The 14,310-nt window shown below is 28.3% G+C and overlaps 1 protein-coding gene across 2 annotated transcripts in view; it reads right to left on the bottom strand.

Moving 5' to 3' along the window:
- LOC107165601 (neuroligin-4, Y-linked-like) overlaps window positions 1-14,310 on the bottom strand; it is a 354,388-nt gene that overhangs the window by 24,593 nt on the left and 315,485 nt on the right. For both annotated transcript variants that reach the window (XM_089222255.1, XM_015513924.2), the window contains exons 4-5: window positions 13,014-13,453; window positions 11,024-11,344 (exon numbers count right to left, since the gene is read on the bottom strand). In XM_089222255.1, coding sequence (XP_089078381.1) covers window positions 11,024-11,344; window positions 13,014-13,453 — 761 coding nt within the window. The remainder of the gene's footprint in view (window positions 1-11,023; window positions 11,345-13,013; window positions 13,454-14,310) is intronic.

Here is a 14,310-nt window from a genome sequence, read left to right as displayed (position 1 = left end):
ACGTACATACTCATCGACAGTCTGCTGGCAGTTGAGTGAAAAGTCGTCGGTGTCGCCACGCACGATATCGTTGCGGCACAATTTTAAACAACTTCTGCACCAGCACCAGGCAACTAACTACCCAGTACCCACCCTGTACCATGAAGGTACCTAACCCGAGACATAGTCATAAAGCCACTCGAAATCGGCCGGCGCGGACGCGACCATTTGGAAATCCCGTCGAGGGCACGTTCCGCCGCCGTCGCCATCCAAGTACAACAAAATAAATTAGATTATTTTATATTATATTAGGCGTAAATGTAATATAACTACGCAGAGGTAATAATATAGTATTATTAAATCATCTGGTCTGCATGATTAGCATAAACAGCAACAACGGTTTTACTCGCTCGCGCACTATATATTTTGACACTCGACGTTTTTAATGCCTATCAACCAGACACCACTACAGTGCTACACACACACACACATACACACATACACAGATTATATAGTTTATATTGCCATAAACTATATATGTGAGCAGAGAGGCGGTATACCTACCAACAACCGGTGAATTATTACGGTGTTTAATTCGGACCCGCCGGTGCTGATTTTAGCACTTTTCGTAACGGCGTGTGAAACGGCCGTGTAAAATTGTTAAGCCCCCGAAAACTTGTTTGTACTATTTTTTTCACGTTCCAAACACGTACCTATATCAGTAACGGTCGACGCCATGCTCTTGGCACGCAGCATTGTTACTGCATGTGTACACAGATCATAAACGAGAGAGTGTCTGTCTTTAATTCGCTGGTCTGCGCTAGACCACGACATATCAACATGTATAATATAATATATGTGTATGTATATACGTAAGTATGTATGTATTTATGTATATATAATATATATATATGTATATACACATATACACCTATGTCCTATGTATATGATTTGGGCGTTGACATACTCATATACTCGCGTAGGCGCGTAGCTATATTATAGGTAGTGTGTATGTTAAACGAAAATGTTAAAGAACCTATACGACTAGCTAACGTACTATATTTTTTATTCAACGAAAAAAATAGTACATTTTCAACTCTTAAATATTTTATACGTTGCTCTGTATATATAATATTTTTAATATAATGCTATATAAATACTTCTTTTTTTATCTTATTTCAGAAACTTTATCTAAGACCGTTAATCATAAAACTAAAAACATCATTTTATTTAGTTTTATTCTAAACGTGTGAACTTTTTTTTTTAATAGTATAGAAATAAAAGTTGTAATATTTTCTGTTTGTTTTAAAACTGTTTGGAAAGATCATGAACAACGAAACTGCATTAAGTCGGATGTTTATACCTAAATATTAATTTCGACATTAAATTATTAACATATTATATTATTATAAGCTAAAAAAAAACATTGTATTCATGATAAAAATTTTACCTGTTCCGTGAGCGAATAATTTAAAAAAATATACCTACATTTCTTTAAATAATAAGCTCAAATTCATATTTAATATAATCTAGCTACTGTCATAACTTCTTAAAGTGATATTATTATTAATTATTCAAAATTATATTATGTCACAATAAACGTATCAGTAATTTTTTCACCCCACATCTGTTATTGTCTACGAATAGAACAAATACTATCAATTATTTTATCATTTTACGTCAGAGATCTTATTTTTTATCTGTTTCCTTTTACCATCATGATTTTTATACTCAAGGTCGCTTGTGTGAAGAATGATAATCTTATAGAGTACAGAAACATACGTGACGTATGTAATTTATTTAATCTTAAATGTAATGCCATCGAAAATTGTTTTTGCCAAGCCTTTTTTTTGTATTTTATAATTACATTTCATTTACTATAAATCATTAAAGTGTTCCCATACATGTTTCTTTACCATTTTAAAATTCACGTACGTTCAATTAATAATGAATTAAGTCAATGGATATGTTTACCGTAAAACGATTTAATTTATATGTGATACGAATAGATATTTTATTTACTCATAATCAAAAATTCTACAGTGTAATGTGTAAATATTGAATTTTAATTAGAAAGTTGTCGAATTACAAAGTATTTGGATCTTTAAATTTTTATTCTATTTTTTAAAATTCCCAAATGGCTTTCAAATCAAAAAAATTATCCACAGAACGTATTTAATATAGTATTATATAAACAAATCATCAACTTATTGATTATTTTACTACTTTTGTGTTAGACTAAAAGAAGAAGTTTATGATTAATTAAAATCGAAATTAATATTACATTTTTTTTTCAATTTGTAGGTATTGTACATGTTTGATTTTTAATTGATGGCAGATTATACATGAATGAAATGCAAAATATATTTTGCGTACCGTAAATTAATTAATTTAACAGCAGAATTCCACGTCATACCGATTTTTTTTTTAGACATATTTTTTTTGAAAATTTTTAATTGAAATTTGATAAAAAATTGAATTGAATTCATTACTAAGTTCATTTGATTTATTATTATTATTATTATTGAATTGAGCTCAAGGCCATAAAGATAGATTTCATTTTCAGATCATTTTTAATTGCAATTACTAAGGCCAAATGAAAAGACAGAAAAAATACATATTCCAATGACTATGAAAAAATTAATTTTGATATTTTTTTATAGGTATACGCCTTAATGATAGACCTACACAGTTAAGTCCACACATTAAAAATTGATATACTTAAAATTAGAGGGACAAATCAAGTTGAAAATGTTGTACTGCATTTTATTTTATTTTTCTTATGTTTGTCCATTTCTGTTTGCATATAAAAAATAATTTTTGTACAAAAAAAAAAAAAATGGTCATAATTAAATGTGTTGATTGTCTTATAGACTTTAATGTTTTTGATACATGTTATTTCATAAAGTTATAACTTATAAGTAGGGATGAGAAGTTATAGGATTTGCATATTTTTTTCTATATCTCCTATTTATAGCTAGGTGAGCTAAAAATCTGTTCTATAACCTAATGAATTGAAATTTGATATTTAAATTTTGCATATTTTTGCATATATTGGTAGTTTTCTTAGAAGTTGCATATTCATGTTTTTTGTGCATAAAAATGCATATTTAATAAAATTATTTATTATTTAATTTTATTTTATAAGTTTTGTAGTCAATAACCAATAAAATTTAATAGTTTATAAAAGTAAATTTAGGATTAGTATCATTTATTGGATAAATCACATCTATGGACGAATTGCCAGAAGACTTAACCGGAAATGACCTTATTTACTTCAAGTATGCCCCCATAACTTCAGTTGATGTGGAAAGAAGTTTTTCGCGATACAAAAATATTCTTTCGGATAATCGTCGGAGGACGGAGATTGGATGTCGAAAATATTTAAAAAACTTTGGTGGTTCAAATGGTTCAATGCAACAAATTTACAGGTTATTTAGGGATTAAATCACCTGACTATCAATATACGTATAATCAATACACCTACCAATCATTTACTATCTCATATTTATATACCTAGTATTAATTTTTTATCACACAGTTTAAATAAAATTTAACGAATTATTTATACTAATTTATTGTAAACATGTTTTTTTATTTATAGAAAAAATTGCATATTATAATATATTTTTTGCATATTTTCAAATTTTGATGCATATATCATAATTTTTCCTTGTATATTTGCATGCATATTTTGTCTATTTTAGCTCCTATAAGTTCTCATCCCTACTTATAAGTATTATATTTAAGCATATTTTGTTGTTTTTAAAAACATAACGGTCATAACTCATAGTGCAGTATTTTTTAAATTTATATTGTTTATAGAAATTAATTTACTAATTAAATTTTAAGAAAAATTTATAAAATTCACAACATTTTTTAAATTTATTTGTAATATATTAAACAATTTAAAATACATTTCCGGATTAATTTTATATTTCTTTATTCTAATATTCTATTGTCATTAAACTATTTACATGTTTCATTAAATTTAGATTAAAAAAATACCTCAAATGTAATCATTGCATACGCTTTATCATGAAAAAAAAAACAATAAACTAAAAAATAGGTGCCATAATATTATAAGCGTATTCTCGTTACAATGAAGTTTACGTAGGTACACTCACTGAGCGTCATATAAGGCCTATATAATGGTTCAATATAAGACTTGAGGAATAAATAACCGTCGAAAATCTATTCTAATCCATAGTGATGTCAGAGGGTTAAAAACATACGAATAAATCCATAAATAAGGGTATACGCAAGTACATCGATATATATTATTCCCTTTTCACGTTTTCTTCTTTTTTTTTTACCTTCTCGCATGTGTACAAATTACATTGGTTTCTCGGTATTTTATTCATTTCGCATTAAACATTTAATTTTACCGTATCAATTAGGTATACGGTATACATGCTGTATAAAAAATAATGAATAGAAAAAAGTTTTTCTTCCATTTTTTTATTCATCTTATTTGACAACGACATCGGTTAATTAACGTTTTTTTTTTAAAATACACACACACCATACACACAAACACACATTATCACCCCCTCCCCCCCTACCGAGTTATCGGAATTGCGAGGACTGTAAAGGATTTAGCGAAAACTGTTGTCACATAGAAGGTAGGTAGTTTCTCGTGTTTTATATTATACCATTATTATAGTTGTATGTAATTCTGGCGATATTATTCAAATTGTTCAGATCAAAAATCTAATGGTGATTCCTCATTCCTAATTTCAGCCGTTATCGCTCACAATAAAATGTCCTCTTATGATTTTTTAAAGATAACTGCACTACACTTACCCGAGAGACGATGTTAATTCCTCCGGGTATACCGTGTAATTGCGTCACACCACACAGTAATCACATGCACGCCAGCACACCAATTTCATGCGTACATATATGTATATATATATATATATATATATATATATATATATATATATATATATATTATACACACACAAGGCCCATAAGTCAGAAATCTCGTTATAGCTGGACGTATTTTTTTTCTTCCTACACTAGAGCACTGCAGTCACTTGGGCAGAAAATCCAAAAAGCCGTATATATAATATATTATCTAACCGACAGATCTAACTCGCGTATCACGCGAAAAAGCGAAATGATTATTCTTTTCTCTAGTTTTTTGTTGTTGCTCACGGAACGGCCTCTCCTATAGGTACCTAACTTAACAGTTCCTTACACGGTTACACAACGATTCCTATCCACCCCACTCACTATTCCACATGTCGGCGTTAATCATTTGTATACCTACAAGGAAACGCGCGTATACCACCTGTACGTAATGGTTTTGTTATAGTTCACTATAGTTAAGTTATTTTTTGAATTTTTTAACTCCAGCTAGTATTTTATGATATTTGTTAATCTAGTAAGAAACCAATACTTTAGTTTTTAGCCAAACAATGTACATAGTTTCAAATCAAACAATATAAATTTTATATTTTGCAGAAACGTGGTGAACACTAAACAATAGTAACTTATACAGATATGAACATTGACACTTAAATTTACCAAAAACATAGAATTTACCTTTAAAATCTTTCATAATATAATAAAAAGGTAAACAGTTCACCCGTCGATAGTTCCTTCATTTACAAAATGGAAAAAATACAATTTGGCTATGATCGCTTTTATACAGAGTTTCCATCCATAAACAAAATATATAAATAAATGTTATCATCGATCATATGTGATTATAATACATTATATTAATATATGATTTCAGAACCGATAAAAAGCAGCAAATCAAAAATTCTATGGTAGCGAGTTGACAGGGAAACTGCGGAATTTATATTCGACGTATAGGAACCCCCAGTGACGACTGGACCAGGACGCCACGTGTATAAAACCATAAAAAATGTGAAAAAAAAATAAAAAGTTTTCCGCTGGAATATTAAAACGAGTATAAGTAAATATAAGTAAATAATAGAACATCGATATGCATCGCATATAAGTACCTATATAATCTACAAGGGACGAAATTTAGAGTAAAATAATGGGGTAACAAACACATGAATAATATCTTTAATTCAATTGTATGTGGTCTTATAAAACCTTTGAGTAGTCTGTAGATAAAATAATTAAATTTAAGGGGGATCAATTAGCTACCTCTTGTTAACCCATAATGACAATGATACCTATGCAATAATCAAAGATGAGTTTTTTCAAACATTAAAAAGTCAGATTTAGCATTTTCGTATTAATATGTCTTAATATTATAGTGTACCTATACATTATATCAACTAAACTAGGTAGTTACTTTGTTGTGTTTTCAGAATAAATTATTTAATTATAATAAACTATTTTTATTTTAGATTATGAGCGGATAGATGAATGTATTTGTTTTGCACTAAAGCTTGTGTTTTATTGTGTCTGCCATAAATGCATTTTTGATCTTTATAGATAATATTATTCTGACAAATTAATTTGTATAGACATTTCAAGTCATTACAGAGAAAAAAATGATTTAATTTTTTTTGTAATTAAAAAAATAATATTCGTAAGAACTAGAAACTTTTTGACACAACGTGTATTTATTAATTTCTATATAACACAACGAAGTTTTAAGAATATTTAAAATATTTAATATTATTTTTAAGCTATTTATGCCATGAACCTATTAAAATATTAACATTATTCTACTATTATAGTATTATACCTAGAATGATTTAAAAGTTAAATACTTACGATATACTTAAGTTATAGTTAAATAAAGTACTTTTAGTAATATATATATATCCTCATTAATATAATCAGCCATCATAGAACCTCTCAGAATGGGGTTTTATATCGTACCTATTATCATCATTGAATTGAAATCTAACATAATATAAATGCATCGCACTATTGCTTACTCATTTACGCTGTATGACACTCAACACTCTGCAAATACAGCCGATCGAGTTTTTCAGTTTTTTTTTTTTATTTTTAACAGCCCCATATATTTTTCAATAACATACGTAATTAAAAATAAAAATATTTTTTTATGAAAAAGTAGATGAGTAAATACCAATCATTTAAGCAATAAAGAGTCAAAGATTATACTGCGTATAACATTTAAAGTAAATAATACTAATTCAGAGCAAATTTGAGAGGCGTATAACTCTGCCACTCCAATTATTTTACCTAAATTTAAAAAATGCCTACAACTAGTATCCTGTATATTAAGTACCTCGAAATATTAATATTTTGTACATGTTCAGAAAAATGTTATACTTATCAGGATAATATACATATGAATGATTTAACAGAAACATGTTACACTCAGCTGCTCAAAAATATAAAACCTTTGAATAAAACATGATAAGTTTATTTTATAATATCATAATGTTAAAAAAAAGTTCATTGTGTGAGACCCAATACACATTTCACTTTATGTCCACTGTTCTGCAATAATACATGTAAGCAATATAATGCCAGTCTATAATGTAGGTACCTACCCACCCATCTACCTACCAATCTACTCATCTACTTTCTGACATTTTTTCGAAATATTATAATGGCTTACTATCCGTGTTTCATCGGTATATATCGGTATATATAAGTGTAGTACGCGTTATGCGTCCCTTCATATACCCGTGATGACATCAATAACAATAATACATACGCTAGTGTCTTCGTATATACATGCTTAGGTATATATTACAAAAAAAACGTGCCACGTGTGTATACGATTTGTCAACCTATTCATATTCGTATTATTTATACGACATGGTCATGCGAAACAAAAACGTTGTCTTACGCCGTAACAAATCACAATGAGACTCGTTCGTATAATATACATAATAATAATATTATACGTTACACGATGTTTATACAAAATGTTTGGAATTACAATTTACTATATTTGTATTCCGGAGACCTTACCAACAACATAAATACGCTACTGTGGTAGTTTTGTTGTTAGACATTTCGTAAAGGTCGATAAAAAAAATAATATACGTCATAAGATAATGTGCAGAGGTGTACCCGCAGAAATTGAACCCAGGTAATAATTTTTGTTTTACAATCTCTTCTATCTCTTCTATACGTGTGAATGCAAAAATTTACTAAAAATTGACAAGAAATTCCTGTTGATTTGAGGAAAAAACACGGTGATGCTATAATTACTATAATTATTTTCAAACAATGAATTATTTATTTATTTTAAAAAAAAATATGGCTTAAGTAATGAAAAATAAAAACGTGATAAGTTCTTTTTTTTATTGGTCTTAAAATTTACATAAATAAATGTCTGCTTCGACAATACAGGCGACTAGTGTAGGTGATGAGGTTTAATTTAATTTATTGTAATCAAAATTTTGATTTTTGATTTAATCTCCTAATTTTTGATAAATATTTTTTTTCTATAGAGAATATGAAAAAAATTATTAATGGTCAATTATAATTTAAAGATATTACAATACACAGGGATTTTAGATTTATTGTAGTCGAAGTTTTACAATAATATAATTGTATATTTTGATACATAAACATTATTTCATTGAGTAGTAAAAAAATTAAAAACGAAACTTTAAAAAATATAACTTTTACGTAATTTTGATCAATATACTTAACATATTATGTTTTTAATGTAATATCTTTTTTATAATAATTTTTTGTTATTTACATTAATGGGCGTTTAAAATTTATTTTTAACTTTGAGTTAATTGCTAAAACTTTTAGTTACATAATATTTGTATTTATGATAAGCATCAATTCCTGTAAGTATTTCAAACTTTTGATAAGTTTTCTTAACATCAGTCACATAAGCTTTAATTTAGGTATACTTTATAATCTTGTTTGCTACAACATCGACATAACACGAAAAACATGATTTTACACAAAATGAATTTGAAATAATATAAATAAATATAAATAATGATAACGCAATAACGTCACAACTGCCATCTAGCGGCTAATTTATGTATGTTCACTTATGTCGTTCTTGCAGCATAAAGAAAAACACCAAAATTATTATTATTTGCAAACAACTCAAAAATGACGATTTTTGTGTTATGTCGATATTGTAGCAAACAAGCGATATTATTATGACTAATTTTCCAGCTATATAGATGTTACTAACATTGACTTTTTACTTTTTTATATCTCCATGGTATTTAATTTAATTAAATGTAAAACAAATAAATATATTTTATATTTAAAAAAAAAAACAATAGGAAACTATTGTTACATTATGATTTTCAAATTATATATTTTTGTAGTTTGAAAATACACAAATAATAAATACTATAATTAAAATTATATTTTTCGTGAATTTTAGATCTATGATCGAGTTTAACAATTATAACTTTCTAAAACAGACATTAATATAATATAAGTCCATACATTATATTATAATTATTAATTACTATTTATTACACAGATAGTCTTATAATATATAGTTATAATTTTAATTTCAATTTCAAAAAAAAAAAAAAAACTATTCTTAAAAAATGATGAGATAAAATATTTTTCTTTTGAAATAAAATTATTGTTATAGTTTCTATATATATAAACATCTAACTCATGAAGATTTAGTGAACTTACTAAAGTTGAAATTGCAACTGAATGTACACGTCGATTTGGTTAAATTGTTGGAAATTCGCGAATTGGATAATAACAAAACAGAGCATATGTATAGTAAATTCAAATGACTTCCCTAAATCATTCAAAACTTTCGCCGAATAAAAGAATGAATTTCAATATGCCTATCTAGTAATAATGGAATGATCTATTTTTCGAATTTAAAACAATATCAGTTTCAAAATATTTTTAACTTTTTGAACAAAACCAAGAAAAAGTAATTTTTCAACTGTCTAGAAAAGAACAAAATAAATATATTATAAAACATTTTAGGTATATTTTTTGAGGTGCAATTTTATTAGAAGTTGTACATTTCTATGACAAATCATCTTTTTATATTAAATATTCACTACGACAAGATATTTTATGCACCTATTTTAAAAGATGTACTCAATCATCATTTATTTAAAATCTAATCGTTTATTTTCAAGACTTGTTCAATAAGATTGATTAAACCCAAGAGAGTGCAAACTTTAAATGTACCTACGCATTTTAAATTGATTCGTTATTTATTCATTAATTTCTTATTTTAATCGCATGAACAATTTTTTAAGTCGATTTAATTGTTGTCTTATTTTAGTGTAGTAATTAATAATGACTTAGAGACTAGATGATAATATATTAATAAAACTTTATTTTTATTGTTTTAATATGGAAAAAAATTTATTTCACTTATTAATTAAGAAATTTATAATGACTTTTATAGGTTGTTAATTATTATTAATTCATTTAAAATGATTAATAAATCATTTTATAGAATATTTTAGTTGTATATTACAATATTAAGCAATACATTTTTTAAATTTAATCTGATCTTAGTACCTACTACAAATTCCATTTTTTGTATAATATAATGTTATTTAATTTCTTAATATATGCCAAAAAAATGTTGAATATTGAATTGTAATTTTATTTTACTTAAGAAATGTATGGAACTTTTTTGTGGAGATTCAATGTTAGGTATTTTAAGTGACTATTTGTATATAATTCCTCGTTGTCTAACCACAGATAATGAATAATAATAATAATATTAACTTTACATATTTTTATCTTAGCTTAAGTATTACCATAAATAGTAGTTATAATATTATATTGCATTGTCGTATTTATTCGTCATAATATGTTGACTAAGTAAATCTAGAATTTTGAGTCGAAGAAGTTATATATTATACGCAGCCACTGAGAGTCAGTTGTCTTATTACCACGCCATAATTATAGACATATGATGTACAGTAAAGTTATGGTAAGCGAGGATCTCGGTATTGGGTGTTGCATGGAACTATTATAATTGTAAACTTATTTCTACAAAATCATATGCCATCTAATATCTAGCAACGTCAAAACTACTTAATATTAAAATTATTTTATAATAATCTGAAAATATCATAACGTCTGCTTTAGAGTAGCTAATATAGTAACTGCTCTAGTAGTTTGATACACGAATTCAAGCACTAACCTGAGGATAGTCACCGTCCCTGGTCTGATAGTCGAATACGTAGAAAAATGATTTGGTCCTCCGTTCTTTGTTGAGGTCATCGGCAACCGATGTCTTTGGCTGGCTGAGCATGTCACCCGTGTGCACTAAAGGCGCCACGTACTGGGCGTCGCTCAGAGCCGCAATCGTCGCATCCCTGGTGTTTATCGGATGCAGGACAGTTCGCTCCCAGTCCGTATATTCGTTGACGATGGTAAAGAATATCTCGGACAAGTGATAACTGTATGCGTTCCGGACATACGTACGCAGGATTTTGTCTCGGCGGTCACCTTCGAAGCCAGCCTGGAACGAGAGAGCATCAGATGTATAGATGTATAGAGAGATTGGGAGAGAGATAGATAGTCAGAGCCATGTATAGACAGAGAGAAAGAGAGAGAGAGGTAGTGAAAAAGAGAGAGAAAGCGAGAGAGTGTGTAAAAGACAAATAGTGACACAGAGAGACAGTGGTGAAACTGGATGAAAGGGGAAAAAAGGACTTTTAAGTTTCTCGTACGACACGACGATCCCGCGGGAACGGGAATCGGACGTGACAGAAAAACGTGGTTGGGTTAAAACGAAATTTCCCTCCAGAGTCATTTTGGAAACACCTAAAAGGCTAAAAGAGAAATTAAAGAGACCAAAGTTTCTTGTTGTTCTACTCAAACCTCTGCTGTTTTTCATTTTTGCCATCACAGCGTGGTAGTGCCAATAATAATGCATTTCGTTTACGAATTTGTATGGAATTAATATACAAATATAATCGTAGGAAATTGTATGATGCCGAGTAAAATGAAATTGTTTTTGAAATTGTAATCAATACGAGACGAATGCAGTTTAGTACACCTGCGCCGTCATTTAACCGGAATCAAATGTTTAATTTTGAAATACTTGACCATAGTGGATAAAAATTTAAAAAAACTTAGAAATATAATATGTCCATCACTAAAAAAGTTATACCATATACCTACACGTAATGAATTTAAGTGCATATTCCTAATGTAATCCTATTACTAAATTTTGCGTCTTTAAGGATTCGATGAACTGGATACTATTTGTACGTATTCTCAATGTGCAATAAATTTGTAGAATTGAATTCTTTTATGTTATACATTTACAGCAAATCTTTTAGTATATTATTACTTTGTAGGTATAGAGCTGAAATAGATAATACTTAGTAATTCATTGAGATTTTTTTAGTTGGAACAGTCTACTATTATTATTTAAACATCATTTTTAAATTAATTAACTACCTATGTAATGCATATCGTATATTTTTCACAAAAACAGTACCTAACTAGTTCAATTGTGCAATTATTATGAATTTAAAAAATATTCTTTGTATACTAATTTATATGAAATAAATAACTTAAAATGCGTTATACAAAAAAAAAAAACCATAAAAAAGAATATATTAAAAACTACTTCAAAAAAGCTATTTACATAGATCCTACAAAAAGTTTTAAAGTAACAAAATGAAAAAAAAAATTGTTTAATATAAAAAAAAAATTAATTTTTACAAGAAATATACTATACGCAATAACTGTATTTTACAATATAGTTTCTTTTAATAAACTTAAATTTATGAGGGGTAAAAATTGTCAGGAATTAAAGAATACTATATTATGCTTTTTATAGTGAGAAGATATTGAATACGCAGAGTTTTATAATGTCCAATATTATTGATCGTTGACAAATGATAATATAATATAATATTATTTTATTTTTATGTAATACTTCTTTTTTTTTTATCGTTCAACGTTTTAAACATTACCAGTAAACATCCATTATATATTTTATCGACAAAAAACGTCAACAGAACGAATCGTACGTTGTCGCTTCGTCGGTAATAGAAACGCGATTAAGCGCCAACGGTTTGCTATGTCGTAGCTAGTACATTCAATTGTACCAAACACGGCAATAGAAAAGAAATCGATAGGACTTATATGATGGTAATGTTTAGTGGGCGTGTTACCTGTATGTCGTTGGAGCTGAATCGCCAGAGCGCCTCGCTAGTGACGACACCGAATAATAAGTCGTATTTGTTGATGCCACTGCCAAACTCAAACTTTTGAAACTTACGGGCACCGAAAGCCACGCTGGACCCACTGTATCCGTCAAACTCTGGTAGCAGATTGGTGATGACGTCCTCCTGGTAGTTGCTCTTGACCACCACACCGTCGACACTGGGTCCGAATGCACTCAGGTACGTGGGTAACGCGACGCCGGCGGACATCAACAAGTCCAGGGGCACTTCCCGCAGACAATCCACAATCGGTTCCGGATTGTTTCCGGTCCCGTCGATTGTGCAATTCACTTGCTTGGCCAGGTCTAGTGCATACGAAACGGGGTCTTCGACTAGAGCCCAGCTGCTCAGCGCTGAGCCCGACAGCAGTATTGCTCGACGGAAAAGTCCTGGAAAAAACCAACGTAATCATTTAATTATTATTATTTTCAGTCTGTTTTTGACTATTAGAATTGTATGTTTTAATGAACGATGTTGAACAGGATAATTGTATATAAAAGTACACAACGTAAACAATTTAATTCACGGCACACAAGTTTTGAGTTCAAAATTCAGTATTACACACTCGAAAATGGTTCACAGTGTACACCTAGTTATGTATAAAATTATAAAAGTTAACGAATTTAATTTTAAAAATTGTTTTCTACACCAGAATTCTTTATCTGAATATGCTGTCAGTAATCATAGACTAATTCAAAGTTATTGAATACTGATGTTTATTGTTTATCTCCGTCAATAATTATCATCAGGTTACCTATGCATTTACTCATCTACATATTAATCATATTATATACCTATATAAAGGTGATAGGTACTATATTATAAATTAAAGCATAAATTTGATTTATAGACTTCAGAAGAATAATTATTTAAATAACTTTTGTGAAAAAAATAGGTTGACTAATGCAATACAGGGTAAAATTGAATACCTTATACAATATTTTGATCAGTTGGTATATATTATTTCAAATTATCCTATCCTTTATTCATAACACATGTAATTTGGTTTGGTTTAATTTAAAAATATATATTTACCGATTTTGAGGTAGGTAATGTATAAAAGTGGATTAATATAGGGTTTTGGAGAGGATTCAAAAGCTTTGGCGTGTAACTTTTATACTTTATAGTTTATCTTTAACGTATACAGTTTAATATATATATATATATGCTACGGTAAATTATGTTAAATGGAAATTAACATTATTCGCCAGTTATTAACGTTATTTACCAAATACACAGGTAATTG

This window comes from Diuraphis noxia, unplaced genomic scaffold, assembly GCF_037042655.1.
Source record: "Diuraphis noxia isolate RWA-SAM2 unplaced genomic scaffold, SU_Dnox_SAM2 contig0003, whole genome shotgun sequence".
Lineage (NCBI taxonomy): Eukaryota > Metazoa > Arthropoda > Insecta > Hemiptera > Aphididae > Diuraphis > Diuraphis noxia.
Note: the sequence above shows the minus strand (reverse complement) of the source record. Positions and strands in the feature narration are given on the sequence as shown.